Genomic DNA, 26570 nt, shown 5'->3' with positions numbered 1-26570 from the left:
TATAAAGGCAACCAAGTGTGTTAATTGCTCAGTTGTGTCCAACTCTGCGACCCCATGCGCCTGCCAGGCTCCTTTGTCCATGGGGATTCTCCAGGCAAGAATACTGGAGTGGGTTGCCATGTCCCTCTTCAGGGGATATTCCTAACCCAGGGCTCAAACCCAGGTCTCCTGCATTGCAGAAGGATTCTCTACCATCTGAGCCACCAAAGGATTGCTTAAAAGGCAACCAAAGGCACTGAAATTCGAGTTGGAACTATAGAAAATGGAAAACTCCTTCTCTCTAAACTACAAGTTTACTCCCTTTTAAAAGATGAAATATTCTAAGTATACAGTAGGAAAAGGTAATAAAATTGGTATCCTTCTGGGTTTTGTATATAACTCCCAACAACCCATGTCTCCTACTATTGTGTAGTTTCCTCCCACACTGAATAGGACTGACATGTGTAACCAGTAGGATATTGTAGAAATGAGAGTGCTAGTTTCAAGATGTTGTGGTTTTCAACTTGCCTTGTCCTGGATGTTTTGAGGACACTGAAGCAGTCCTATGGAGAAGTCCCTGTGTTGAAGAACAAAGGCTACCTGCCAACAACCAGCACTAACTTGCCAGGCATGTGAGTGAACCCCCTTGGAAGTGAATCCTCCAGCTAAAATCAAGTATTCTGGGGAGGGAGGTGGAAGGGAAGGTCAGGATGGGGAACACATGTACACCCATAGCTGATTCATGTGAATGTATGGCAAAACCCACCACAATATTGTAATTAGCCTCCAATTAAAATTTTTAAAAAATTTTTTAAAAATTAAAACAAAATCAAGCATTCAGATAACTGCATCCTCAGTCAACATCTTTACTGAAACCTTGAGAAATCCTGATTCAGCTAAGGCGCTCCTGAATTCCTGACCCTCAGAAACTGCATGAGGTCATACATATATATTTTTAAATATACATATATTAAGTTTTCTACATACATATTATTTTTCGGGCAATAGATAATGGCATTGCAAATACTTATGTACCCACCACCCAAACTGCCATAACTCTTTATGACATATCTTTTCTTAAAAATACAAACATCCACCTCCCCCCCAAAACAAACAAAGCATCCTGTCCCTGCTTTGTGCCTCAGGACTCAAAAAGCAACATGGCACACCACAGTGTGTGCTTTCCCCGCCAAAACCTCCCCTGTATTGGTTTGGTTTCCCAGGCTCCAGCATAGTTACCTCTCTCCTTTCAAAGGTTCTTCAGTCAGCTCTAAAGACAGCCTCTCTGAAAATTCAATACTAATGCAAAGTCCTATCTTCATTTGGGGACTAATTGATTAGGGTTCCTGTCAGTGCTATAACGGCCTACATCCACCTTCCCCTGGGACCTGTAGTTTCTGGCTAAATTATGGGTTGCTGCGCTTGGCCTGTAGTGCCTCCCAACAGAGCTCTTTAAAATGTCTGTGGATTTTATCAGGAGTTGAGAACTATTAATATTCTCTAAATTTATAGGATTTATTGACTAGGGAAAAAACTGGCTAAATTTTACTCACCCTCTATTCTCAACTTGTCAGACCTTCATAATCCACGTGCTTCCTGAACTTTTAAATAAATGTATTTTCTCTAGGCAGAGGATTTAACCTCTTCTATAGATGCTAAAGCTGAAACTGCAATACTTTGGCCACCTCATGCAATGAGTTGACTCACTGGAAAAGACTGATGCTGGGAAAGGTTGGGGGCGGGAGGAGAAGTGGACAATGAGACGGCTGGATGGCATCACCAACTCTGTGGACATGAGTTTGAGTGAACTCCGGGAGTTGGTGATGGACAGGGAGGCCTGGTGTGCTGTGATTCATGGGGTCGGAGTCGGACACGACTGAGCGACTGAACTGAACTGATAGTGGGCTTTAGATGTAGCCACACTATATATTGCAAAGAATGTGAACTATGCCCAGTGCTACAAATTTGTCTTAACCTTTGCAAGTGTTGCCATTTCATCACTTGTAAAGCAGCTGCTCTTCCACAGGTGTACCTCTTTCTATTCAATTATTTCATATTAAGAGTTTTGTTGGTAAGCAGGAATTCTGATCTTGCAACTTTCCATCATTACAGAGTGGAAAAGTTTTTACATCTTTCTGCTCAAATATTCCCCCAACCAAATGTTTACCTGTTCTAAAGTCATTAATTCTGATAGGTTACCAGGCTTCTTTACACAGCAGTCGTAGTTGTAGGATATTAAAAACCTTCCCAAACCTAACTTATAACCTCAAGAACTAGTACCACCATCACTCATCTGAAATTTGCCATCTTTCCAAGGCCTGAGTTGGATTTCAACAAATACTGGTTGAAATGATGTTAACAGACCAGTTTTAGAGTACAGCTCTTCTGCTTTGAGTATACCTTCTCCTCAGAGATATCTGGAGCAAAATTCTTGATATTACTTCCAGTAGCAGGTTTTCAGGTGTAGGAGCGAAAAGTACTTCTTGGAAAAACCAATTTAGAAGAAGCACAGAGGTCTATACATTCTTTCTTAAAATCTTTACTTTTGAGACAGGACATAAGTGTTACAGACACACATGAAAAGGCAATACATGATCATAGTTGAAAGCAAAGACAATCTAGTCAGAAAGTTTTTATGCCTGTCAGCTAATGCTGAAGCTGAGTATGACATGCTGCAGGGCTCAAAGGAATGGTAATTAGTATTCCTCTCCTTCTTCCTCTCCCTCTCCTTCCACAGAATCCACACCAACCTCCTCATAATCCTTCTCAAGGGCAGCCATGTCCTCACGGGCCTCAGAAAACTCTCCTTCCTCCATGCCCTCACCCACGTACCAGTGAACAAAGGCACGCTTGGCATACATCAGGTCAAACTTGTGGTCCAGGCGAGCCCAGGCCTCAGCGATGGCTGTGGTGTTGCTCAGCATGCACACAGCTCGCTGTACTTTGGCCAGGTCTCCACCAGGTACCACAGTGGGAGGCTGATAGTTAATGCCAACCTTGAAGCCAGTGGGGCACCAGTCCACAAACTGGATGCTGCGCTTGGTCTTGATGGTGGCAATGGCAGCATTGACATCTTTGGGAACCACGTCACCACGGTACAACAGGCAGCAGGCCATGTATTTACCATGGCGAGGGTCACATTTCACCATCTGGTTGGCTGGCTCAAAGCAAGCATTGGTGATCTCTGCTACAGAAAGCTGTTCATGGTAGGCTTTCTCAGCAGAGATGACAGGGGCGTATGTGGCCAGAGGGAAGTGGATGCGGGGATAGGGCACCAGGTTGGTCTGGAACTCTGTCAGATCCACATTCAGGGCTCCATCAAACCTCAGGGAAGCAGTGATGGAGGACACTATCTGGCTAATAAGGCGGTTAAGATTTGTGTAGGTTGGGCGCTCAATGTCGAGGTTTCTACGACAGATGTCATAGATGGCCTCATTGTCTACCATGAAGGCACAATCAGAGTGCTCCAGGGTGGTGTGGGTGGTGAGGATGGAGTTGTAGGGCTCAACGACCGCTGTGGAAACCTGGGGGGCTGGGTAAATGGAGAACTCCAGCTTGGACTTCTTGCCATAATCGACAGAGAGACGTTCCATCAGCAGGGAGGTGAACCCAGAACCAGTTCCCCCACCAAAGCTGTGGAAAACCAAGAAGCCCTGAAGACCTGTGCACTGGTCAGCCTGTTAAAAAAGATGAATAGAAAAACCATAGTTATTGCTCTTTCTGATGTCATCATAGTAAAGACTTCCACTTTTCATATCAATCCCAAAAATTTAAGATTGTATTTTGACAAGAAACGCTTTTAAAAAAGAGTAGACCTTCCCTAAATTACTCAGTATTTTATTAAAAATACCTTCATTAAATTTTATAAAATGACATCAAATAGTCCATATTTTAATTGAACTTAACAATTAACCTCACTCTATTACATTTTAATTGTGTTTGGGAAAAAAAGGAGTATATTTCAAATATCTCCCCGAGGCTCATCAATTTACTTTATTCTTGAGAATAAACATACCAGTTTCCGAATTCGGTCCAAGACGAGGTCAATGATCTCCTTGCCAATGGTGTAGTGACCTCGGGCATAGTTATTGGCAGCATCTTCTTTACCTGTGATGAGCTGCTCAGGGTGGAAGAGCTGGCGGTAGGTGCCAGTGCGAACCTCATCTGGAAAAGGAAAACGAAGCAGCCACCCATCATTAACAACCCACATAGGTCTGCTCCATCCCAAGGTATCAGTGGAGCCAACAGGACACACCTCCTGTCCCAGACCCCCAGGATTCTCACTGAAGCTACTGAGGTCAACTCACCAATGACTGTGGGTTCCAGGTCTACAAACACTGCCCTGGGCACGTGCTTGCCAGCGCCTGTCTCACTGAAGAAGGTGTTGAAGGAGTCGTCTCCTCCCCCAATAGTCTTGTCACTTGGCATCTGGCCATCGGGCTGAATGCCGTGTTCCAGGCAGTAGAGCTCCCAGCAGGCATTGCCGATCTGGACACCAGCCTGGCCAACGTGGATGGAGATGCACTCACGCTGTGAGAGAGAGAAAAAAAAAAAAACGCATTAAAACACACACACACAAAACCCACAAGACATTTAACAAAAATGCTAAATGTTTACAGAAACCTAATCTTAAATTTCAAAATGGAATGCTTTTAAAAAAAAAAATCTAGGGTTGATGGACTATACTTCTGATGTACATTGCTTTTAGTTAATTTCCTTTCCCTGTCTAAATCGGGAAGGAATCTTTCTAGACCAAGAACAGAGCTTAGTCATTGCTTCCTCCTTTGAGAATCAAGATAAATAGGAGGTCATCCATCTAGCGCCCAGAGCCCAGAATGCCATTTTAGAGTAGGTGGCCAGATTTCCGGGCAGCTCCCAGCACAGGAAGCACGTGGCCAAAGCAGTGCAGAGGAAATGCCTGGCCGCAGGGACGAGGGGTGGGGCTCTGCGGCAAAGGATGAATGAGCAATTCAGGGCGCGCGCGCCCGCGCCCCTCTGCGGTTCGCGGAGTCGCGCAGCTGCAGAAGCTCTTAAAAGCCACGTCTGCAGAGGCGCCGCCATGGCCAACCATCTTCTCTTCGTGCAGGCGTGAAGCTCAATTCAGCAAGTCCACACCTGTCACGACGCAGCAGGGGATTATCGGAGGACCAGATCCGATTTCTATTCCCTCAAAACCCCCCACCGCCACCACCTGCTCCCACACGCATTCCTAACACAGCGGAGGGCAGGGAGAGACAGATGGCCTCTACAGGCTGCTGAGAGCTAGTTGTCTTAAGATATTGGTGCAGTGCAGCACATCGATAAGGAGTCCTTTTCCACATTCACCTTACTCCTTATTTTTAAAAAGAGAACCCGGGGTAACAGGAAACAGGCCCTTCAGTCGTAGACCGGCAGCGCTCCAGCGCGCACGCGCTTACTGCAGTGGCGGGCTCCCGGCCACTCCCAGGCGGGAAGGTAACGGTCGCGCGTGCGCAGTTCCTTCCCGCCTCCGGTTTTCGCGCTGAGGAGGAAGTGAGGGCGGGGAGAGCCCGCGCGCGCGCTCGCTAAAGGCTGGGGAGACTCTAAGGGGGGGATGGGAATGCGCGGGAAAAGACTGCAGGGTCTTGGGGGCGCCGAGCCCAGAAGCTAGGGCTAAATGAGAGCGCTAACCATGGTGAAGGGGAACCAGTGCCCCGCCATCCCGTTCTGCAGTCTCAGAAGAAAAGGCGGTGGCCCCTTCCTCCTGGGCCCCAGCCTTTCTCCATAAATCGAGGTCTATCTACTCTCACCCTCGGCTCCCGCCTCGCTCTTCGCCCTCCAAATAGACAGCGGTGGGGCAGCCCTCTCCAGCTAGAAGCCCTTGGTGATCCCCCGGCTCGTTTTCCCCCGTTTTCCCTAGCGAAGTCGACGGTCCACTCACCATGGTGGCTACGGGTCAGCAGGCGCAGGCAACAGGAGTAGACACGGGTCCCGGTTACTGTCCCCGACAAGCTAAGAGTCGAGGTAAGTAACGCACTGGAGCGGGGGCGGTGCGGGAGCCACTTAAGTAGCGGTCCCGGGTGGGGCGGGCGGGCGAAGGCGGGGCCATGGCCGCAGGCCCCTCCTTCGCCCGAGCGCACCCACTGGGCGCCCGGCTAGGCCGCCGCAGAGGCGGGCTCCTGGCCCCGAGCCGCCTTGCGCGCCGGCGGTGCGGGGCGGGGTCCGCCGCGCCTGCGGACCGCGAGCTCCGGTGCTGCAGTCTCTGGCGCATGGCTGCCGGGGCCTGGGCGGGGGTGAGGATGGGGGTGGGGCGCAGGTTTGGAAGAAACCAACATGGGAATGAGGGCTCGATTGCCGTTATTTTGGGCGAATCCTAAGATTTAAGAAGTCTACACAGTTTTAAAGATGAAGCACCATGAAATGCAGAAACTTCTGGTTTAGATAGCTCAGCTGATTATTTCCACGTTGTCATCATTTGTCAATGAGTTTTGTTTTCTCTTCCTAATTTCTTTAAAATGGCAGTACAGAATGCATTTACCTGATAATGTGGAGGAGCACGGTTTAGAAAAAATTGAATAGTTTTACTTGGTTTATTGTTCTTTAAACTAAAGGCCCCAAATAGTATTTCAGTCATTTAAAGAGTAAACACCTAAGCACTGAACAGCTGAGCTGTTAAAAGGGTAGGGTAGGCCCCATTTTTCGGAGAGGGCAATGGCAAGCCACTCCAGTACTCTTGCCTAGAAAATCGCATGGACAGAGAAGCCTGGTGGGCTGCAGCCCATGGCGTCGCTACTAGTCGGACACGACTGAGCGACTTCACTTTCACTTTTCACTTTCACACATTGGAGAAGGAAATGGCAACCCACTCCAGTGTTCTTGCCTGGAGAATCCCAGGGACGGGGGAGCCTGGTGGGCTTCCGTCTATGGGGTCGCACAGAGTCGGACACGACTGAAGCGACTTAGCAGCAGCAGCAGCAGCAGGCCCCATTTTTAGACGGAAACCAACCATCTTTATGAAATAGCTCTAGGGCCTTTTAGAACGAAAGATTTAAAGACGCATTTGAAATTTGGTAGCCGAATTGAAGAAGTGAGGACAGAAACTTGGGGAAGAGGGAATTGTTTGACTATCAAAGATGTTAGGAGGTAGAGATTCCTTGGGCTAGAGTTTTTTGGGATTTTTTTTGTTTTTTTGCGGGGAGGGTGGGCGAGACGGGTTCCTGCGGTGGGTCATCCTTGCTGTATACGGGTTTTCTCTTGTTGCGGTGATGGGAGGCTACTCTCTAGTTGCGGGCCACAGGCTTCTCATTGCGGTGGCTTCTCTTGGGAACTGCGGGCTCTAAGGCCTGAGGGCTTTAGTAGTTGTGGCTTTCGGGCTCTGGGGAGTTGGGGGACTCAGTAATTACTGGCAATTGGGCTCAGCCACTCTGAGGAATGTGCTATCTTCCCAGACCAGGGATCAAACTCCTGTCCCCTGCATTGGTGGGCAGTTCTTAACCACTGAATCGCCAGGGAAACCCTAGTTTTGTAAAATTCTTTTTTTTTTGTAAATTGACATACAATGTTACATTACTTTGGAGTGTACATTGTTACATTACTTTTAAGTGTACCACATTGTGATTTTACATTTATATACATTGTCACTCTTAAAGCAACCAATTATTTAACTAGAAGAGAATGACAATTTGGGACAGGCAAGTTATGGGGAGTCAGGCAAATCCAGAGAACAAAGGAGAATGTTTTTATTTGATTTTAGGAGGAAACTGTAGAGGGGACTGTTTGAAAAAAACTTCATGGAGAAGAATGAGAGTTCAAGATTGCTGCCATTTCTCACTGGCTGTAAGTGGTGATTAAAGTATAGTTGCTGGGGCAGGAAGGGATCTGCCTTCCTTTTTTTAAAAGCAGGAGATGAAATACCTGTGTTAAAATGTCCTCTGTCATACCTTAAGAAAAGTAAGATTCTTATCTTCCTTCTCCCTGCTGGTTATGCAGACTGCAACTGGTGCTATATGTACTGAGAGTCCCTCCTTCAGGGCTTCCTGACTCCATTTAAAATGAGGTTTCCTTTATTTATGTTCGCATTTACCCCTTTTGATCAAAATCTTTCCTCAAAAGCATTGCTGATCAATGCAGATGTAATGTAAAGAAAGCTTAGTATTATTTCTTATTTGAAAGTGCTTCCCATGTAATTTAACATATCAAATAAACCTAACTACTCTAATATCTTTCTTTTTAATAAGGAGAGAGAACAGATCCTTTGAGATGCTCTAGGGCCTAGCATGGACAGGGGAGCCTGGTGGGCTGCAGTCCATGGGGTCGCTACTAGTCGGACACAACTGAGCGACTTAGCCGCAGCAGCAGCAGCAGCAGCAGGGCACCTCTGGGAAAATGCCAGTTAGTCAAAAAGGTCAAAAAGTCTTCATCTAGAATTTGATTTTGGTAATGTTTGTCAAAAATATCAGAAGGTTCAGACACTTAACTAAATAGGATCACAGGTAATTATGAAATAATATTTAAATATTCATTTTACCCAAGTAATAAAAAGATTTCAAAAGCAATTATAGAAGGTTACATAGCTGCAAGAAGCTTTAGCTCATTTACAAATTAATTTGGCAAGGGATCTTTTACAGCAATCTGTATTTTTAAGAATGTCTTTTTTCCCTCATAAATCCAGTTTTGTTAGTTCAAATATTGTTTTCTCAAAAACTTACAAAGCTTATCTAGAGAAAAAATGATGCAAGGCAGTTGTTACAGAGTAACGTCGGGTTTATTCTTGGAGGAGAACATATTTACCTATATTTGTTTGTGAAGTCGCTTCAGTCATGTCTGACTCTTTGTGACTGTATGGACTTTAGCACCAAGCTCCTCTGTCCAGAGTATTCTCCAAGCCAGAATACTGGAGTGGGTTGCCATACCCTTCTTCCTGACCCAGGGATCTTCCTGACCCAGGGATGGAACACTTGTCTCTTACATCTGCATTGGCAGCCACCTGGGAAGCCCCTAGGTAAATATGCATTATATTAAATGATTATAAACTCTTACATAATATAGTTAAAATAAGTCATATGCTTTTTGGAAATTACAGTGTAGTTTCATTCTGAAATGGCTCTGCTATACTGGGAATGATAGAATGGGGGGGCAACAGGATCCCCATGTTATTGCTGGAAAGGGTTGCTCTAATATGAGTAGACAGAATAAAAGTTTGAAAGGTGGGATAACAACTTCTAAACTGATGGCAGATTTACAAATATCTGGGAGGCTACCAGCAGAGTTCATCAGCCTTGCAAATAGTTGTAAGAAATGGAAGATGTTCTTTTAAAGAAGGACTGCTGCTTGGCTGTAAGTCTGAAAAGACAAGCCAATAAAGTATGAGCCTACCAGAGAGTGACTACAGCCTTGAGTTATCATCTGCCTATGCATAAGGCAGCAAGAGTGGTGGTTCTTGTTTTGGCCTTTTCAGCTGACTACATAGACCCTTTTGTTGCTTAATTTACTGTGGCATAAGAACAGCAACCTTCAAATGAGTTGGATGATTTCACAGTAAGAAATGAAGTGTATTTGTGGCCCAGCACATACTTACATATATAAAGCCATGTAAGTAACTGAAATGAAAGTTTAATAAGCTGATATGTATTTCCTATTTTTAGTATATGCCATGCATGTATTCTAGTTTGTATTTTATGAAATTATTCTCTTCTATTTATAAATAATAAATCTATCTATAAATTATAGATAAATTGAAGACACATAGTGTCCATTTGTCTATACAGATAAATGTAGATAATATATATATTTTATATTTAAATACATGCTAATCTTAATTCCACATTCCCTGGTGGCTCAGAGGTTAAAGCGTCTGCCTCCAGTGTGGGAGACCCGGGTTCGATCCCTGGGTCGGGAAGATCCCCTGGAGAAGGAAACGGTAACCCACTCCAGTATTCTTGCCTGGAGAATCCCATGGACAGAGAAGCCTGGTAGGCTACAGTCCACGGGGTCGCAAAGAGTCGGATACGACTGAGCGACGGAACGGAACGGAATCTTAATTCCGGTGGTCATGTATGGATGTGAGACTTGGACTGTGAAGAAAGCTGATCACCAAAGAATTGATGCTTTTGAACTGTGGTGTTGGAGAAGACTCTTGAGAGTCCCTTGGACTGCAAGGAGATCCAACCAGTCCATTCTAAAGGAGATCAGTCCTGGCTGTTCATTAGAAGGATTGATACTAAAGCTGAAACTCCAATACTTTGGCCACCTCATGCAAAGAGTTGACTCACTGGGAAAGACTCTGATTCTGGGAGGGATTGGGAGTAGGAGGAGAAGGGGACGACAAAGAATGAGATGGCTGGATGGCTTCACCAATTCGATGGACATGAGTTTGAGTGAACTCTGGGAGTTGGTGATGGACAGGGAGGCCTGGTGTGCTGTGATTCATGGGGTTGCAAAGAGTCGGACACGACTGAGTGCCTGAACTGAACTGAAGTGAATCTTAATTCACCAATGTTCCATAATCACAGTTTGAAAAAATAAGGAAATTGCAGTCAATCCTGCCACAGTGGTAGGAGAAAACTTTCATGGGCATTCCACTGTTTCTTAGCTTCCAAAGGGGTGCTTGTTGCTTTGCCTTCATTTTCTCAGTATCGGTCCACATAGTTTGTGCAGTTAATGTATGCTTATTACTTTAAATGTTTGACACTTTCTCTTTGATTAATTTTGTATTCTCAGTTCTTTTTCTGACCTTTTAAACTGTTTGTAATCTTTGCTTCCCAGTGAAAACTAGAAAGCAGACAATTGTGAATCTGTTTATCATATATGAGTATCCTGCAGTAGATTAGCAAACTTACAAACACATTTATAATTTTTATTTATTTATTTGTGGCTGTGCTAGGTCTTCTTTGCTGTGAGAAGGCTTTCTCTCCAGTTGCAGTGCAAGAGCTTCTTACTGTGTTAGCTTCTCTTGTGGAGCACAGGCTCTAGGGAGCATGGACTTCAGTAGTTGCAGCTTGCAGGCTCTAAAATGCAAGCTCAGTGGTTAGTTGCCTTGTGGCAGGTATCCTCAACTGGGGATCATGCCCTCATCCCCTGCATTGGCGGACAGATTCTTAACCACTTGACACCTGAGATGTCCATATATACATTTATAAATGCTTCCTCATAATAGAATTTTTCAGTGTGGCATAAAACAATTGTTAATGGACCTAAATATTTTTTGTCTCTGTAAAAATTAAAAAACCAAAAGTAGATACATTTATGTTTGCCATTTAATATTATTTTAGTTGGAAATGATTTAGATGATTTAGATATTCAGTGGAAATCCATTATTTTGTTTAGCTCAGTATAAACTTTTATTTTCATGTAAAATAAGTTGTTTTTAACAGTGATGCTTGGATTAGATGTTAAACAGCTAAACATCATCTTAGGTTTTTGTTTTGTCTTTTGCTGTTGACAAATTCTGTAACAGAAATAGCATAAGGAGAAGGGGATGACAGAGGATGAGATGGTTGGATCGCCTCACCAACTCGATGGACATGAGTCTGACAAGCTCTGGGAGTTGGTGATGTACAGGGAAGTCTGGCGTTCTACAGTCCATGGGGTTGTGAAGAGTCGAACACAACTGATTGACTGAACTGAACTGAACAAAAATGGTAAACATAGACTGTAAAAATTCATAGTTTATATTGAACGATTTTCTTATTCAGATTTGGTGAAAGCTTTATCAAATCAGAATAAGAAAAAAATATATATATATATTTTGCCACTCCATGAGGCATTTGGGGTCCTAGTTCCCCAACGAGGGATTGAACCTGTGCCCCCTGCAGTGGAAGCACAGAGTCCCAACCACTGGACCACCAGGGAAGTCCCTCTAATAATTATTCTTGTAGTCATAAACCTTTAAAATGGTTTTCAAGTCAAAATCCAAATTTGTACACATGTCCCAAACAGGGTCATAGGAGACAGGAATATATTTGAATATTATCTCACTTTTCTTAAAAGAAGATGGAAAATAATTAGCTTGACTGGAAAGATGAGTGTTAGCGAACCACACTGCTGAACTGCATTTTGCTGTCTGCTCTGGATGAAAGCCATTTGAAAGCAGACACCTCCCTCCTCCTAGCTTTGCAGAACCTTAGAGCATTCTCTGCAGAAAATTTCTCCTGCAGGCCCATATGTTTCCCCAGATACCTTTCTAAAATCATTAGCTTTGCTAACCTTTTAATCTGTGAATTCCCCTGCTGTGAATGAGGAAATATTTGAGTCTTTTTTTTTTTTTTAAGATCCCTGATAATATCTTAGATTTCAGAGAGTAGCAGAGCCATAAGAGACCTTTAATATAATCTAGTCTGGTATCTTTATGCCAGAAAAAATGTTGAATAATGCTAAGGTGGTTTATATGGCTACCCTTTAGTATCTGAGAGGAAAGGCTGACTATTTTTTCTTCTTTTTTACTCATACTAAATTTCAGTTCACTTCCATCGCACTATCGTGTCCACCTCTTTGTGACCTCATGGATTACAGCACGCCAGGCCTTTCTGTCCATCACCAACTCCTGCAGCTTGCTCAAACTCATGTCCATTGAGTCGGAGATGCCATCCAACCATGTCAACCTCTGTCATCCCCTTCTCTTCCTGCCTTCAATCTTTCCCAGCATCAGGGTCTTTTCCAGTGAGTCAGTTATTCACATCAGGACAGAGGAGCCTGGTAGGCTGCAGTCCATGGGGTTGCTAAGAGTCGGACGACTGAGCAACTTTACTTTCACTTTTTACTCTCGCATTGGAGAAGGAAATGGCAACCACTCCAGTGTTCTTGCTTGGAGAATCCCAGGGACGGGGGAGCCTGGTGGGCTGCCATCTCTGGGGTCACACAGAGTCGGACATGACTGAAGTGACTTAGCAGCAGCAGCAGCAGCTTCACCATCAGTCCTTCCAATGAATATTCTGGACTGATTTCCTTTAGGATGGATTGGTTTGATCTCCTTGCAATCCAAGGGACTCTCAAGAGTCTTCTCCAACACCATAGTTCAAAAGCATCAATTCTTCAGCACTCAGCTTTCTTTATGCTCCAACTCTCACATCCATACATGACTACTGGAAAAACCATAGCTTTGACTAGACGAACCTTTGTTGGCAGAGTAATATGCTTTTTAATACGCTGTCTAGGTTGGTCATAGCTTTTCTTCCATGGAGCAAGTGTCTTTTAATTTCATGGCTGCAGTCAGCATCTGCAGAGATTTTAGAGTCCAAGAAAATAAAGTCTGACACTGTTTCCACTGTTTCCCCATCTATTTGCCATGAAGTGATGGGACCGGATGCCATGATCTTAGTTTTGTGAATGCTGAGTTTTTGTTTTTTTTGTTTTTCTTAATTTCTGGCTGTGCTGGATCTTAGCTGCAGTGTGTGGGTTTCTCATTACTGTGGCTTCTCTTGTTATGAAGCATGGTAGAGCCCAGGCCAAAGCTGGGCTCAGTAGTTGTGGCGTATGGGCTTAGTTGCTGTGTGGAACATGGGATCTTCCTGGGCCAGGGATTGAACCTGTGTCCCCTGCATTGGCAGGCAGATTCTCATCTGCTTTACCACCAGGGAAGTCCCTGAATGTTGAGTTTTAAGCCAGCTTTTTCACTGTCCTCTTTCACTTTCATCAAGAGGCTCTTTAGTTCTTCACTTTCTGCTATAAGGGTGGTGTCATCTGCATATTTGAGGTTATTGGTACTTCTCCCAGCAGTCTTGATTCCAGCTTGTGCTTCATCCAGCCTGGCATTTCACATGATATATTCTGCATTGAAGTTAAATATGCGAGGTGACAATATACAGACTTGATGTACTCCTTTCCCAATTTGGAACCAGTCCATTGTTCTATGTCCGGTTCTAACTGTTGCTTCCTGACCTGCATGCAGATTTCTCAGGAGGCAGGTAAGGTGGTCTGGTATTCCCATCTCCTGAAGAATTTTCCACAGTCTGTTGTGATCCACACAAAGACTTTGGTGTAATGGCTCTATTTGTTTATATTATATATAGGTATGTATACTTTGTTTATATTTAAACAACTGAATAGTAGTTATCTATCACTTGAATATAAACACGGTATTATACACTGTCTTAACTTTTTAACTGATTTTGTAGGTCTTTTTGTCAGAGTGTTTCAGGACCTGTAGCTATTTGGTCTGAGTTTGATATAGTGTGAAAACCCTGTGTTGCTATTTGAGTCTCCTATCTTTGCTACTTAATATCATGGCCATTTGCTACTGTTCTAACAGTCAATAATGAGTGTTGTTTTTTTTAAGTCAGTAACATTTTGATAGTTCCATATTTGGTTTAGACACAGAACTTTACAAAGTATTTTGTTCATTTTACCAATCCTATAATGAAAGACAAAAATAATAAATAGAAACAAGTTTCTAAGCATCAACTATTTTCAAACACTTGACTTTTAATTTTTTTTGTTACAATGTTATAAATTTATATATGGCATTTTGTGTAGCTTTCCCCCCACAGATAGGGGAGAGAAAATTGATTTTAGATAGTACTAATTTCAATTCTGACTATCAGTTAATAGTGGTATGACTTTAGACTCATTATTATCTTTCTCAAGCTTCATTTATGAATGGAAATGAGTATTACCTTTGGAGTCATTTTTTCTTTTTGGAGTTGTCTGTTTATTTTGGAAATGTTTAAATCAGTGCAGTGAAACTGAATTTTAGAGACACTCAGTTCCGTTCCGTTGCTCAGTCGTGTCCGACTCTTTGCGACCCTGTGGACTGTAGCCTACCAGACTTCTCTGTCCATGGGATTCTCCAGGCAAGAATATTGGAGTGGGTTTCCGTTTCCTTCTCCAGGGGATCTTCCCGACCCAGGGATTGAACCCGGGTCTCCCGCATTGGAGGCAGATGCTTTAACCTCTGAGCCACCAGGGAAGCCCTTTAGAGACACTAGATGTCATTAATTTGGATATCATTAGTTTATTATAAAAGGAAAACATGGAAATTGTTTACATGAAAGATTTCAAAACATCCCTGGAATTGGCAGCTTCATGTGATGCCATTTCAATAGTAATTTATTTCAGTCTACTTATTTTCCAAGAATGTCATCATCTCTAATAGGAAATGATTCTTACTATCTAGAACTACTTTAATGCCTCCATATTCTGGGGGAAGAATTATCTCTAACTTTATCTCCAACTTTCACAGGGGCTGGTTTTCTTTAGAGCACCCCAACAGCTGCTACTGTTGCTTGCAATACTTTTCCTTGAGATTTTTCTGGAAGCACAATGCCTCCTTTGGTTACAGTTTCAGTTGTGCTCATTTCAACTGAAACTGGCCAAGGAGAGGAAGAAACTTTCTAAATCCCTGTGATGCCTTGACCAGCCCCCACTGTGATTAGTACTCTGTGCCTCTGCTACGAGGAGAGACTCACAGTTGAAATCACCTTTCTATCATGCTGTCATGTTCAGTTCCACTAGTAAATTCTATCAGCTTTACCATCAAAATATGCCCATTACTTTTTATCACATCGCCTGATTTCATAGCATTTATAGAATATGAAATTACCTTGTTTGTATATTTAAATTTAAAATTTCTCCTTAATTAGAATGCAAGCTCCATGTCTGTTTTCATGGAAATCAATTTTGATTGCTGTCTCTGAAACCACTTTTTTTCTCTTATTTGTTGCCAAGATAACTCTTCTCTTTTTTTTTTGAGGGTATGCATGTGCTCAATGCCAGGAATTGAGGGAACCCTGTTTCGGTTTTCCAGATGCTTGCTTTCTTAGTCTCCTTCATAATTGGACCCAGTTCTGGCCAAAGCAACATAAAGGGAAGTCTGCTAGGGTGTTTCTGGGAATGACTTTTCTCCCTGATCAAAAAAGATTTGCAACTTGAGGAAAGCCCTCTTATTTCACTCCTATTCCTTGCTTTCTGCTTTTGGAAATGTTCTGTGAAGGTATGATGCCTGGAGCCAATTTAAGACCTTGAGGGTCTTAATGTAAACAGAATCAGAGATGCCAACTGGTGCTCTAACACTGTGAAGCTGCTTGGCCAATCGTAAAGTCACTTTTCTTCAGATTTATTACTACATATTAGGTGCTTAGTATGAAATTTGTTTTTGAAATGTTGAACTTGGTGATTGGTTGGACGGACACAGGGTGTGAAGAAAACTGAGAAATGAAGGTTAATTTTCAGGTTCTTGGTTTAAGTAACTGGTTGAATGGTGGTATTTTTCAATGAAATCAGAATCCTGAAGGAAGAAGTGGGTGGGAACTGAAGAAGGGACAGAGGAGAAGCTAACAGTTCAGTGTTTGACACATTTTGAGGCTTAAGTATCTGTGGTACATGTATCTGGAGATATTCATCAGTCAGTCATATATGCAGGTATGAAGAGAGAAGAGAGAGATACAGATTTGAAAAGTTTTCAACATAAAGATGATAAATAAGCCATGAAGATGATTGAGACCAGTCGGGAATATATAGAGCTAGGAGAGTCATGGTCTTTTTTTCTTTTCTTTAATATTTATTTACTTGACTATACCAGGCCAAAGAATATTCTAACTACTGCACAATTGCACTCATCTCACATGCTAGCAAAATAATGCTCAAAATTCTCCAAGTGAGGCTTCAACAGTATGTGAACCGAGAACTTCCAGATATTCAAGCTGGATTTAGAAAAGGCAGAGGAACCAGAGATCAAATTCCCAGCATCCATTGGATCATAGAAAAAGTAAGGGAATTCCAGAAAAACATCTGCTTCGTTGACTACACTAAAGCCTTTGACTGTGTGGATCACAACAAACTGTGGAAAATTCTTCAGGAGATGGGAATACCAGACCACCTTACCTGCCTCCTGAGAAATCTGTTTGCAAGTCAAGAAGCAACAGTTAGAACAAGACATGGAACAACACACTGGTTCCAGATTGGGAAAGGAGTATGTCAAGGCTGTATATTGTCACCTTGCTGATTTAACTTATATGCAGAGTACATCATGTGAAATGCCAGGCTGGATGAAGCACAAGCTGGAATCAAGATTGCTGGGAGAAATATCAATAGCCTCAGATATGCAGATGACACCACCCTTACGGCAGAAAGTGAAGAAGAACTAAAGAGCCTCTTGATGAAAATGAAAGAGGAGAGTGGAAAAGGTGGCTTAAAACTCCACATTCAAAAAACAAAAATCATGGCATCTGGTCCCATCACATCATGGCAAACAGATGAGGAAACAATGGAAACAGTGACAGACTTTATTTTTGGGGGGTCTAAAATCACTGCAGATGGTGACTGCAGCCATGAAATTAAAAGACACTTACTCCTTGGAAGAAAAGCTATGACTACCCTAGATAGCAGATTAAAATGTAGAGACATTACTTTGCTGACAAAGGTCCATCTAGTCAAAGCTATGGTTTTTCCAGTGGTCATGTATGGATGTGAGAGTTGGAGCATAAAGAAAGCTGAGTGCTGAATAATTGATGCTTTTGAACTATGGTGTTGGAGAAAACTCTTGAGAGTCCCTTGGACTGCAAGGAGATCCAACCAATCCATCCCAAAGGAAATCAGTCCAGAATATTCATTGGAAGGATTGATGGTGAAGCTGAAGTTCCGATATTTTGGCTACCTGATGTGAAGAACTGACTCATTGGAAAAGACCCTGATGCTGGGAAAGATTGACGGCAAGAAGAGAAGGGGATGACAGAAGATGAGATGGTTGGATGGCATCACCGACTCGATGGACATGAGTTTGAGCAAGCTGCAGGAGTTGGTGATGGACAGGGAGGCCTGGCGTGCTGCAGTCAATGGGGTCGCAAAGAGTTGGACACGACTGAGTGACTGAACTGACTTGGGTCTTAGTTGTGGCACATGAGATCTTTGACCATGCAGGATGCAGTTGTGGCATGCAGGATCTTTAGTAGTGGCTTTCAAACTTTTAGTTGTGATATGTGGGATCTAGTTCCCTGACCAGGGATTGAACCCAGGCCCCCTGCATTTGGAATATAAAGTCTTAGCCACTGGACCAGCAGGGAAGTCCTGAGAGTTGTGGTCTTAATTGAGAACCTAGTTTTAGTAGGGAATCTGAAGAATGATCATATTTGAAGTAGAGAAAAGGTCCTATAAAAGGAGGCTGGGAAGCAATGATGAGAGAGGGGTAACTAGGGGAGTTTCACAATCCAAGGACAGAGTTTCAAGACAGAGAAGTGGCAAAATGTCAAATGCTGCAGAGAAGTTAATTAAAGACTGGAAAGTGTACATTGTGTGATTGTAGAAAACTGTGGTTTCTGTTTTTATTTACTTATGGGACAAATATATATTGAGAGCATATGATGGCGGGTACTCCTTTTAAGCGTTAGGTGGCCACCTCATGTGACGAGTTGACTCACTGGAAAAGACTCTGATGCTGGGAAAGGTTGGGGGCGGGAGGAGAAGGGGACGACGGAGAATGAGATGGCTGGATGGCATCACCGACTCTGTGGACATGAGTTTGAGTGAACTCCGGGAGTTGGTGATGGACAGGGAGGCCTGGCGTGCTGTGATTCATGGGGTCGCGGAGAGTCGGACACGACTGAGCGACTGAACTGAACTGAACTGAACTGAGTTATAACCTGGACTTTCCAGGTGGTTCAGTGGGTAAAAAATCCACCTGCCAATGCAAGAGACACAAGAGACAAAGGTTAGATCCCTGGGTCAGGAAGATCCCCTGGAAAAGGAAATGGCAACCCACTCCAGGGTTCTTGCCTAGAAAATCCCATGGATAGAGGAGCCTATCATGCTACAGTCCAGGGATAGCCCAGGGGGTCACAAAGAGTCAGACACACTAAGGTGACTGAGCACAAAGCACGCAGATAAAACAATGAATAAAATGTCCTCTCTTCATGGAATTTATATTCTAAGAAGGAGAAAGGAAATGAACATATAGCAAAGAGATGAAATATGTTAGGTACTAGTAGGTGCTGTGAAGAAAAGTCTGGAAAAGAGATTGAAGGTACAGAAGGGTGCTATTTTATTTTAGTTTTTCAAGGAGCTCTATTTTAGATAGAGTGATTTGAGAAGGCCTCTCTGAGGAGGTAGTTATTTCAACAAAGACCTGGATGAAATAACAGAGTGGGCATTTCAAGCTAAGGGATCATCAGGTACCTAAGCTCTGATGTTAAGCGTATACCTCTTTTTTAAGCATCTATAAAGTCAATGAGATCAGAGCAGAGTAAATAAGGAGGAGAGTGTTATGAAATGAGGTCAGAGAAGTAGTCCTGTAAATAGCCTAGATCATGTTAGAGTCTTTCATACTAGTCGCAGAAAGACTGTGTTTTATTCTAAAAATCATGGGAAGCCATTACATAGCTTTGAGCAAAGATATGACATATTCTGCCTTATCTTAAAAGGCTTATTCTGGCTGTTGTGAGAATAAACTATAGGGGGTTAAGAGTGGAGTAAGGAATAGGAGCTGGAAAGGGATTGCAATAATGCAGATAAAAGATTGCTTGGACCAGTGGACCAGTCAGTGGGGGAGGTGGTAGAAAGTGGTGGGTTTCTGGATGTATTTTCAAGGTGATGGTGACTGGACTTATTAATGTACTGGATGAGGGTGAGAAGGAAAGAGAGACACCAATCATGACTCCAAAGGTTTGGGCCGGAGCAACACTGGGAAATACTGAAGGAATAGGTATAGGGAAATGGAAGGAATCAAAAGATCAGTTTTGGATGTTAAGTTTGAGATTCAGTATAGAGACAATGATTAAGCAAAAGGCTAAGTGCAGAGAAGTCACATTGGAGATAAATTTAGGAATCATCAGAATAGAAACTGGATGAGGTCACCGAGGAAGAAAGTATAGATTAAAAGAGGTCCCAGGACTAAATCCTGGAGCACTCCAGCTTTTAAAGATTAGAAAGAGGATCCAGTAGTTGAAAGTGAGAAGGACCAGTGTAGAAAGAAAATCATGAAGAATGTGGTGTTCTGGAAATCAAATGAACTAAGTGTTTCAAGCAGGAAAGTGATAACCATGTCAATTTTTTCTGGGAATCTGGGTTAGATGAAGTCTCAGAACCAGCTAGAAGATGTGGCATTGTGGAGGTCACTGGTGACTTGGGCAAGAGTGGCTTCAGTGGAAGGAATGGTAGGGATGAATGTAGGCCTAATTGGGATGGGTTCAAGAGAGAATGCAAGGCGAGGAAGTGGAGAAAATGGAATAAAAATCTTTTTTTTGTTGTTGTTGTTGAGGAATTTGCTTTATGAAACCACAGGGTTATATAGCTGGGATAGCTGGATAGGGATGTCCAATAAGGAGAGATTCCAAAAAAATATTTTAGCATGTTTGTTTGCTAACGAGAATAAACAAAAGAGAGGGAAAACTGATAGTGTGGAGAAAAGAGGGGATAGTTTAAGGAGCAAAGTTTTAAGTAGTGAAATGGGCGCATGACTGAAGGGGTTAGCCCTGGAGAGAAAGGACTTTGATAGTTCATCCACTGACTTGGGGGGAAACCAGAGTATATGAGTTTGGATTCAGGTTGGCAGTTAGATTTGGTGGTGGGAATAAGTGCAATTTCTCTTCTAATTGCTTCTTTTCTCTCCCCCACCCAGTGAAATAAGAGAAGAGGTAATTTGTCCTCATTCTCCCCTCATTTCTTTATAAGAACAGAACCCTGATTTTGTTGAGAGCAGGGTGCTGAGCTTCTGTTCCAACTACTTCATGGACATCCATGTGACTAAATTCTGGTAAGTTATTAGTGGTTAGATGAGGTTTCTGAGAAACAGGATTGACTGAGCTGTTGTATGTCTTGCCCTTTCTCTTTGTCTTCCCTAGAATGTGAACATGATGACTGGAGTTCTAGCGACCATCTATGATAAAATAATCTTAAGCCATTGCTAAGGACAGAGGAAGATAGACTCTAGGTCTCTGATTACGTTGTGGAGCTGCCTCACAAACCCTGGATTGCCTACCTCGGGACTTCTCATTATGCTAGAAAATAAAACAATTTGTTTACACTTCACTGATTTTTTTCCTCCCTCCCCCCTTTTTGGGTTTGTGTGTGTCTGTTATTTGCAGCTGCTTGTAATTCATAACTGATGTGGTGGTTGGACCATGTGGAATTTTCCTTCTTAATTTATTTTCCTTTTCTTTTTTAAAAAATAAAATAAGGGGAGAGGTCATTGGCTAAGTGTGAGGATTGGGAGGGACTGTTGGAAGTTTGAGGGGAGGAAATGTATAAATTAATCATCTGTGAGAGTGGAAGAGTAAATTAACTGGGGAAATAGAATAGAATTTTCAGGTATTGTTGAAGGTGTAGTAGGTTTTTTAGGCTTTTGTAGTTGTAGGTATAAAATGAAGTTAGTCATCCTGCTTATATTTTTCTCTAGTCAGATTCAGCTAGGTAAAGACTTGGATTTATCTAGGAACAGTGCTTTGCTAAAACTACTAGGTCACCACTGTGAAAGAGAAGACAAGGTAGAGTTGAATCACTGGAAAGGTAGCTGAATATCTTAATGGATTTTTAAGTACATGTAATGAAAACATAGACTTGAAAACAAAACTTAAATGCATTTTTAATACATAAAAATTTCCATGATTCAAAAATTGAAGAAATGAAAAGATATATTGAGAAGTTTTGATCCAACCTTGTGATAGTTAATTTTACATGTCAACTTGACTGGGCCACAGGATGCTAAGATAACTGATTAAACATTATTTCTGGGAGTGTCTGTGAGGGTGTTTCTGAAAGAGATAAACATTTGAATTGGTGAACTGAGTAAAAGCAGATCACTCTCCCTGGGTCAGGAAGATCTCCTGGAGACGGAAATGGCAACCCACTCCAGTATTCTTGCCTAGAAAATCCCATAGATGGTGGAACCTGGTAGGCTACAGTCCATGGGGTCGCAGAGTTGGACACGACTGAGCGACTTCACTTTCACTTTTCTCCGTAATATGGGTGGGCACCATACAATCTGTTGAAGGCCTAAATAGAACCAAAAGGCAGAGAATGGTTGAATTCACTCTCTGCCTGACTTCTGACAGAGCTGGGATCTCCTTCTGACCTCTGTGCTCCTGGTTCTCAGGTTTCAGATCTAAACAGGAATCTGTATCTTTGGCTCTCCAACCTTTGAACTACATCCCTGGCTTTTCTGTGTCTTCAGTTTGTAGATGGACAGCAGAGTGAGACTTCTCAGTTTCTGTAACCAATACCTTATAAAATCTCTCTGTTCTCTCCTCAACCTCATTCCCACTTCACCACCAGTTCTGTTTCTCTAGAGAATCCTCACTAAAATACATACTCATGTGCTCAATCATCTTATTCCTCCCCTCTGTCCACTATTGATAAGCTTTTGTATTACTTTGTTGTGAATTCTTTTGGTGTTTCTTTATGAAAGTGCATATTACCAAATGATTCATCTGTTTATTCTTATTTCATTCTGCTCTTGCATACAAAAGGGTAGTAGCAAACTGTTGTGCATGCTGTTCTGTACCTTGCTTTATTTTAGAAAAAATTATTTTATTTGACTGCACCAGGTCTTAGTTGCAGCATGCAGGAGCTTTAGTTGCCGCCTGTGAGATCTAGTTCCTTGACCAAGGATCAAACCCAGGCCACCTGCATTGGGAGCTCAGGGTGTTAGCCACTGGACCACCAGGCAAGTCCCCTCTACCTTGTTTTTTTTCACTTGTCGGTATATGCTAGATATCTTTTCCTATCAACACCTGGTGAATATTCTCATTATTTTTATTTTTCATCTACAGAGTACTCTGTTGTCATAGGTGTATCATGATTTAGTAATATTTTGAAAGCAAGGCCTTTATTGGCAGGAACTAGGTATTGTTAAGGCTTTGTGGATTTGAAGGAACTAGTGTAGCAGGACTTCATATTTAAAGTTCCTGCCAGGATCCACAAAAATGTGAAGAATGCATGATGATCAAAAAATCTCTCCCAAAAGAAGAAAGAATTCAACCAACAGATAGGAAGTGGTGAATCTAAGATAGAATGATTAATGTTTATCTGCTTATGGATTCCTGTGACAAGATCCAGCATTCTTATATCTTACTCCACTGGGCCTTGACCCTGGCCGTTGAGGTGAGAGTAGATTAGCTGGTTGAGGAGATGTTCTAAGTAGATAAAATTTGTGTTTCACTTTCTCGGATATAGCATGGAGAACTGCAAGTCTCTTAAAGAAGTATAACATGGTGCCTGAGCAGGGAAGTAGCCACAGTTGAGGAAGTGCCTGAAAGACTAAAAGCAACCTTACAAATTCCTTCCCCATACCCTACCATGATGGGCAAAGCAGCTGAGAGATCCCAAGTACCCAACGGGATGTGGAAGTTCTGAGATGGTTGGCAATCTGAAAGAGACTTCAAACTTGAGTAAAAAGGACTTAGACTAGAGGCCAAGGCAGGAACCGAAGATATCAGCACAGGAAGTCTAAAGACAGGTGTGGTGAACTACAATTCAGCAAAGGCCAGCAAGGACAGAAGACAGTACAGTGGTCAGATTCCCTCCAATTTAAGAATAATACCCAAGGCCCTCTAGGAACTTAAATCACTTTAGAGAAAATAAGAGAAAGAGAGGATGCTGCTGCTGCTGCTAAGTCACTTCAGTCGTGTCCGACTCTGTGTGACCCCATAGACGGAAGCCCACCAGGCTCCCCCGTCCCTGGGATTCTCCAGGCAAGAACACTGGAGTGGGTTGCCATTTCCTTCTCCAATGTGTGAAAGTGAAGTCTGACCCTTAGCGACCCCACAGACTGCAGCCTACCAGGCTCCTCTATTCATGGGATTTTCTAGGCAATAGTACTGGAGTGGCTTGCCATTGCCTTCTCCGGAAAGAGAGTATAGAAGAGTTTAAGTCTTGATTTTGACCAAAGAGTCACTCAACTGAGACTATTCTAAATAGGAAGTAACTGATTTATCTTAAAAGTAGTATTTAAGTTTTTTTCAGTTGCTGGGGTTTTGTGAGATGATGAATTTCAGTTATAGAGAAGGGAAATCCAGATGAACTAAAAAAAGAAGACTAATGGGCATTTGGCAGAGATGTGGGAGCATTTTGAAAATTTTATATGGAAAATCAACCAAAAAAGGAGGCAGTTATGAAATTCTGCAAAATAAAAATTTGTGTGAGGAAGGAAGCATGATTATAATGCACTATTTGCTTCAGCAATGAGTAATACTTAAATAATCATAGTAACATAAACACCAGCTTGTTTAAATCGAAACTTTGTCAGGAAGTGAAATGTGACAAGTATAAAAGAACTAAGTTCTCAACCAATATGGTGAAAGATAAAAAATGTCTAAAACTGATAAATCAAGACATTCCAGCATAGGCATATTATTTAGAAATCAGTAGGTTAATTCCAAAGGAAATAGTTAGCTGAATTGGGAGTAATTGCCTCTGGTGAAAAGGTAGGTCTAGGATAGAGGAGGAATGAGGAAGGAAAACTTGTTTTAAAATAATAGTACTTGATTTGTGGTTTTCATAAAATTTTTTATTGAAATATACATATAACAACCTAAATACAGAAAATGGTGCAGTTTGTAAAAGTATAACTTGAAAAGTTAATCTAAAGTGAACAAACCTGTGTAAATTAGAGTTGAGATGAAGAATATTTCATTTTTAAACTATGTACATGTATTCTTTGATAAATCTTTAAAGTTAATAATAGTAAAGAACTAAGATATCATAGTAAATATAATAGTAAATAATAAAGAGCTAAGATACCAGCAAAGTAATGCTCAAAATTCTCCAAGGTAGGCTTCAACAGTACATGAACCGAGAACTTTCAGATGTTCAAGCTGGATTTAGAAAAGGCAGAGGAACCAGAGATCAAATTCCCAGCATCCACTGGATCATAGAAAAAGTAAGGGAATTCCAGAAAAAATTCTACTTCTGCTTCATTGACTACACTAAAGCCTTTGACTGTGTGGATCACAACAAACTGTGGAAAATTCTTCAGGAAATGGGAATACCAGACCACCTTACCTGCCTCCTGAGAAATCTATATGCAGGTCAAGAAGCAACAGTTAGAATAAGACATGGAACAATGGACTGGTTTCAAATTGAGAAAGGAGTACATCAAGGCTTTATATTGTTACCTTGCTGATTTAACTTATATGCAGAGTACATCATGTGAAATGCTAGGCTGGATGAAGCACAAGCTGGAATCAAGATTGCTGGGAGAAATATCAGTAACCTCAGATATGCAGATGATACCACCCTTATGGCAGAAAGAGAAGAAGAACTAAAGAGCCTCTTGATGAAAGTGAAAGAGGAGAATGAAAAAGCTAGCTTAAAACTCAAGATTCAGAAAACAAAGATCATGGCATCTGGTCCCAGCACTTCATGGCAAACAGATGAGGAAACAATGGAAACAGTGACAGACTTTATTTTCATGGTCTCCAAAATCACTGCAGATGGTGACTGCTGCCATGAAATTAAAAGGCCTTTGCTTCTTGGAAGAAACCTAGACAGCAGATTAAAAAGCAGAGACATTACTTTCCAACAAATATAAGGTCTGTCTAATCAAAGCTATGGTTTTTCCAGTAGTCATGTATGGATGTGAGAGTTGGACCATAAAGAAAGATAAGCACTGGAGAATTGAGCCTTTGGACTGTGATGTTGAAGAAGACTCTTGAGAGTTCCTTGTATAGCAAGGAGATCAAACCAATCAATCCTAAAGGAAATCAGTCCTGGGTGTTCATTGGAAGGATTGATGCTGAAGCTGAAGCTCCAATACTTTGGCCACCTGATGTGAAGAACTGACTCATTGGAAAAGACCCTGATGCTGGGAAAGACTGAGGGCAGGAGGAGAAGGGGACGACAGAGGTTGAGATGCTTGAATGGCATCACTGACTTGATGGACATGAGTTTGAGCAAGCTCCAGGTGTTGGTGATGGACGGAGAAGCCTGGTATCCTGCAGTCTTTGTGAACTGATCTGAGTATAAAGCTAGTAAGATCATCTTAATAGCTTATTTGATTAATGCAGGTACAACTTATAAACTAACGAAAATCAGTTAATGGACATATTTGTGACTCTCTTTTTTAATTCTCTATATCGTATTATAAAAGTTTTGCTATTATCCCAAGTCTTGAATGGTAAAGATAGACTAGTAGCATAATAGTTTTCAAATACACACATACAAAATCTTTGTCACTTTATGTGATATGTCAAGAAAATTGTTATATCAGAGAAAGTCTGAACACAGAGAACAGAACATAGTCAAATTTAATCTTAACTAAGTCCTTCACCTTATCTGGAGTAACCAGATAAAAAAAATCTGTATCTAGTTTTCTGAGTAGTAAATATTCTTATCCTTCGGCTTTATAACAGAGAAAGGCAATTTATAGCATAGTGTCTAAATAAATATAGTGCCTGCATAAGTCATATTTACTCAAGCCTTGGAAGGATGAAGAGGTTTGCTTTAAAAGAGAACATTCCCTGGAAGTACTTTGTCTCATGACGCCACTGTTCCCTGTGTTGTATAAAATAGTTCACCAAGACTTTTATTCATTCTGTATTAGAAAAAATCTGGTAGGATGCCATCTCTGATATATGCTCTTTTTCTTGTGCATGCTTAGATGACATGCACGTACATACACGGAATTTTTGTGATTTTGATTGGAATTGCATTGAATCTGTAGATTGATTGGACAAGTCTTCTCTGGTGGCTCAGACGGTAAAGAATCCACCTGC

At 42.0% G+C, this 26570-nt stretch overlaps 1 protein-coding gene, 1 long non-coding RNA gene and 1 pseudogene across 5 annotated transcripts in view; 1 reads left to right on the top strand and 2 right to left on the bottom strand.

Moving 5' to 3' along the window:
- Window positions 1-2502: 2502 nt before the first annotated feature.
- LOC129536741 (tubulin alpha-1B chain) lies at window positions 2503-6037 on the bottom strand. Its single transcript, XM_055395822.2, has 4 exons — window positions 5879-6037; window positions 4287-4509; window positions 3995-4143; window positions 2503-3656 (listed from the first exon to the last, which is right to left on the bottom strand). Exons 1-4 carry the CDS (start codon window positions 5879-5881, stop codon window positions 2676-2678), a joined length of 1356 nt encoding a protein of 451 aa, XP_055251797.2. The 5' UTR covers window positions 5882-6037; the 3' UTR covers window positions 2503-2675.
- A 1655-nt stretch (window positions 6038-7692) lies between these two features.
- The window catches only part of LOC129537018 (uncharacterized), a 28866-nt gene continuing 9988 nt past the window's right edge, over window positions 7693-26570 (top strand). For 2 of the 4 annotated variants that reach the window (XR_016037586.1, XR_008681912.2), the window contains exons 1-2: window positions 7693-7773; window positions 20480-20614. This is a non-coding gene — a long non-coding RNA (uncharacterized LOC129537018). Of the gene's footprint in view, window positions 7774-20479; window positions 20615-20634; window positions 22523-26570 lie in introns of those variants that run through there. The other 2 variants (XR_016037585.1, XR_016037584.1) reach the window with 1 other exon arrangement.
- Window positions 14985-15702, bottom strand: LOC148777589 (10 kDa heat shock protein, mitochondrial-like; annotated as a pseudogene).

The sequence above is a fragment of the Moschus berezovskii genome, chromosome 6, assembly GCF_049115385.1.
Source record: "Moschus berezovskii isolate FMDL1 chromosome 6, NW_MosBer_1.0, whole genome shotgun sequence".
NCBI classification, from domain to species: Eukaryota; Metazoa; Chordata; class Mammalia; order Artiodactyla; family Moschidae; genus Moschus; species Moschus berezovskii.
The sequence above is the reverse complement of the archived record's forward strand: the minus strand, read 5'-3'. Positions and strand labels throughout refer to the sequence as shown.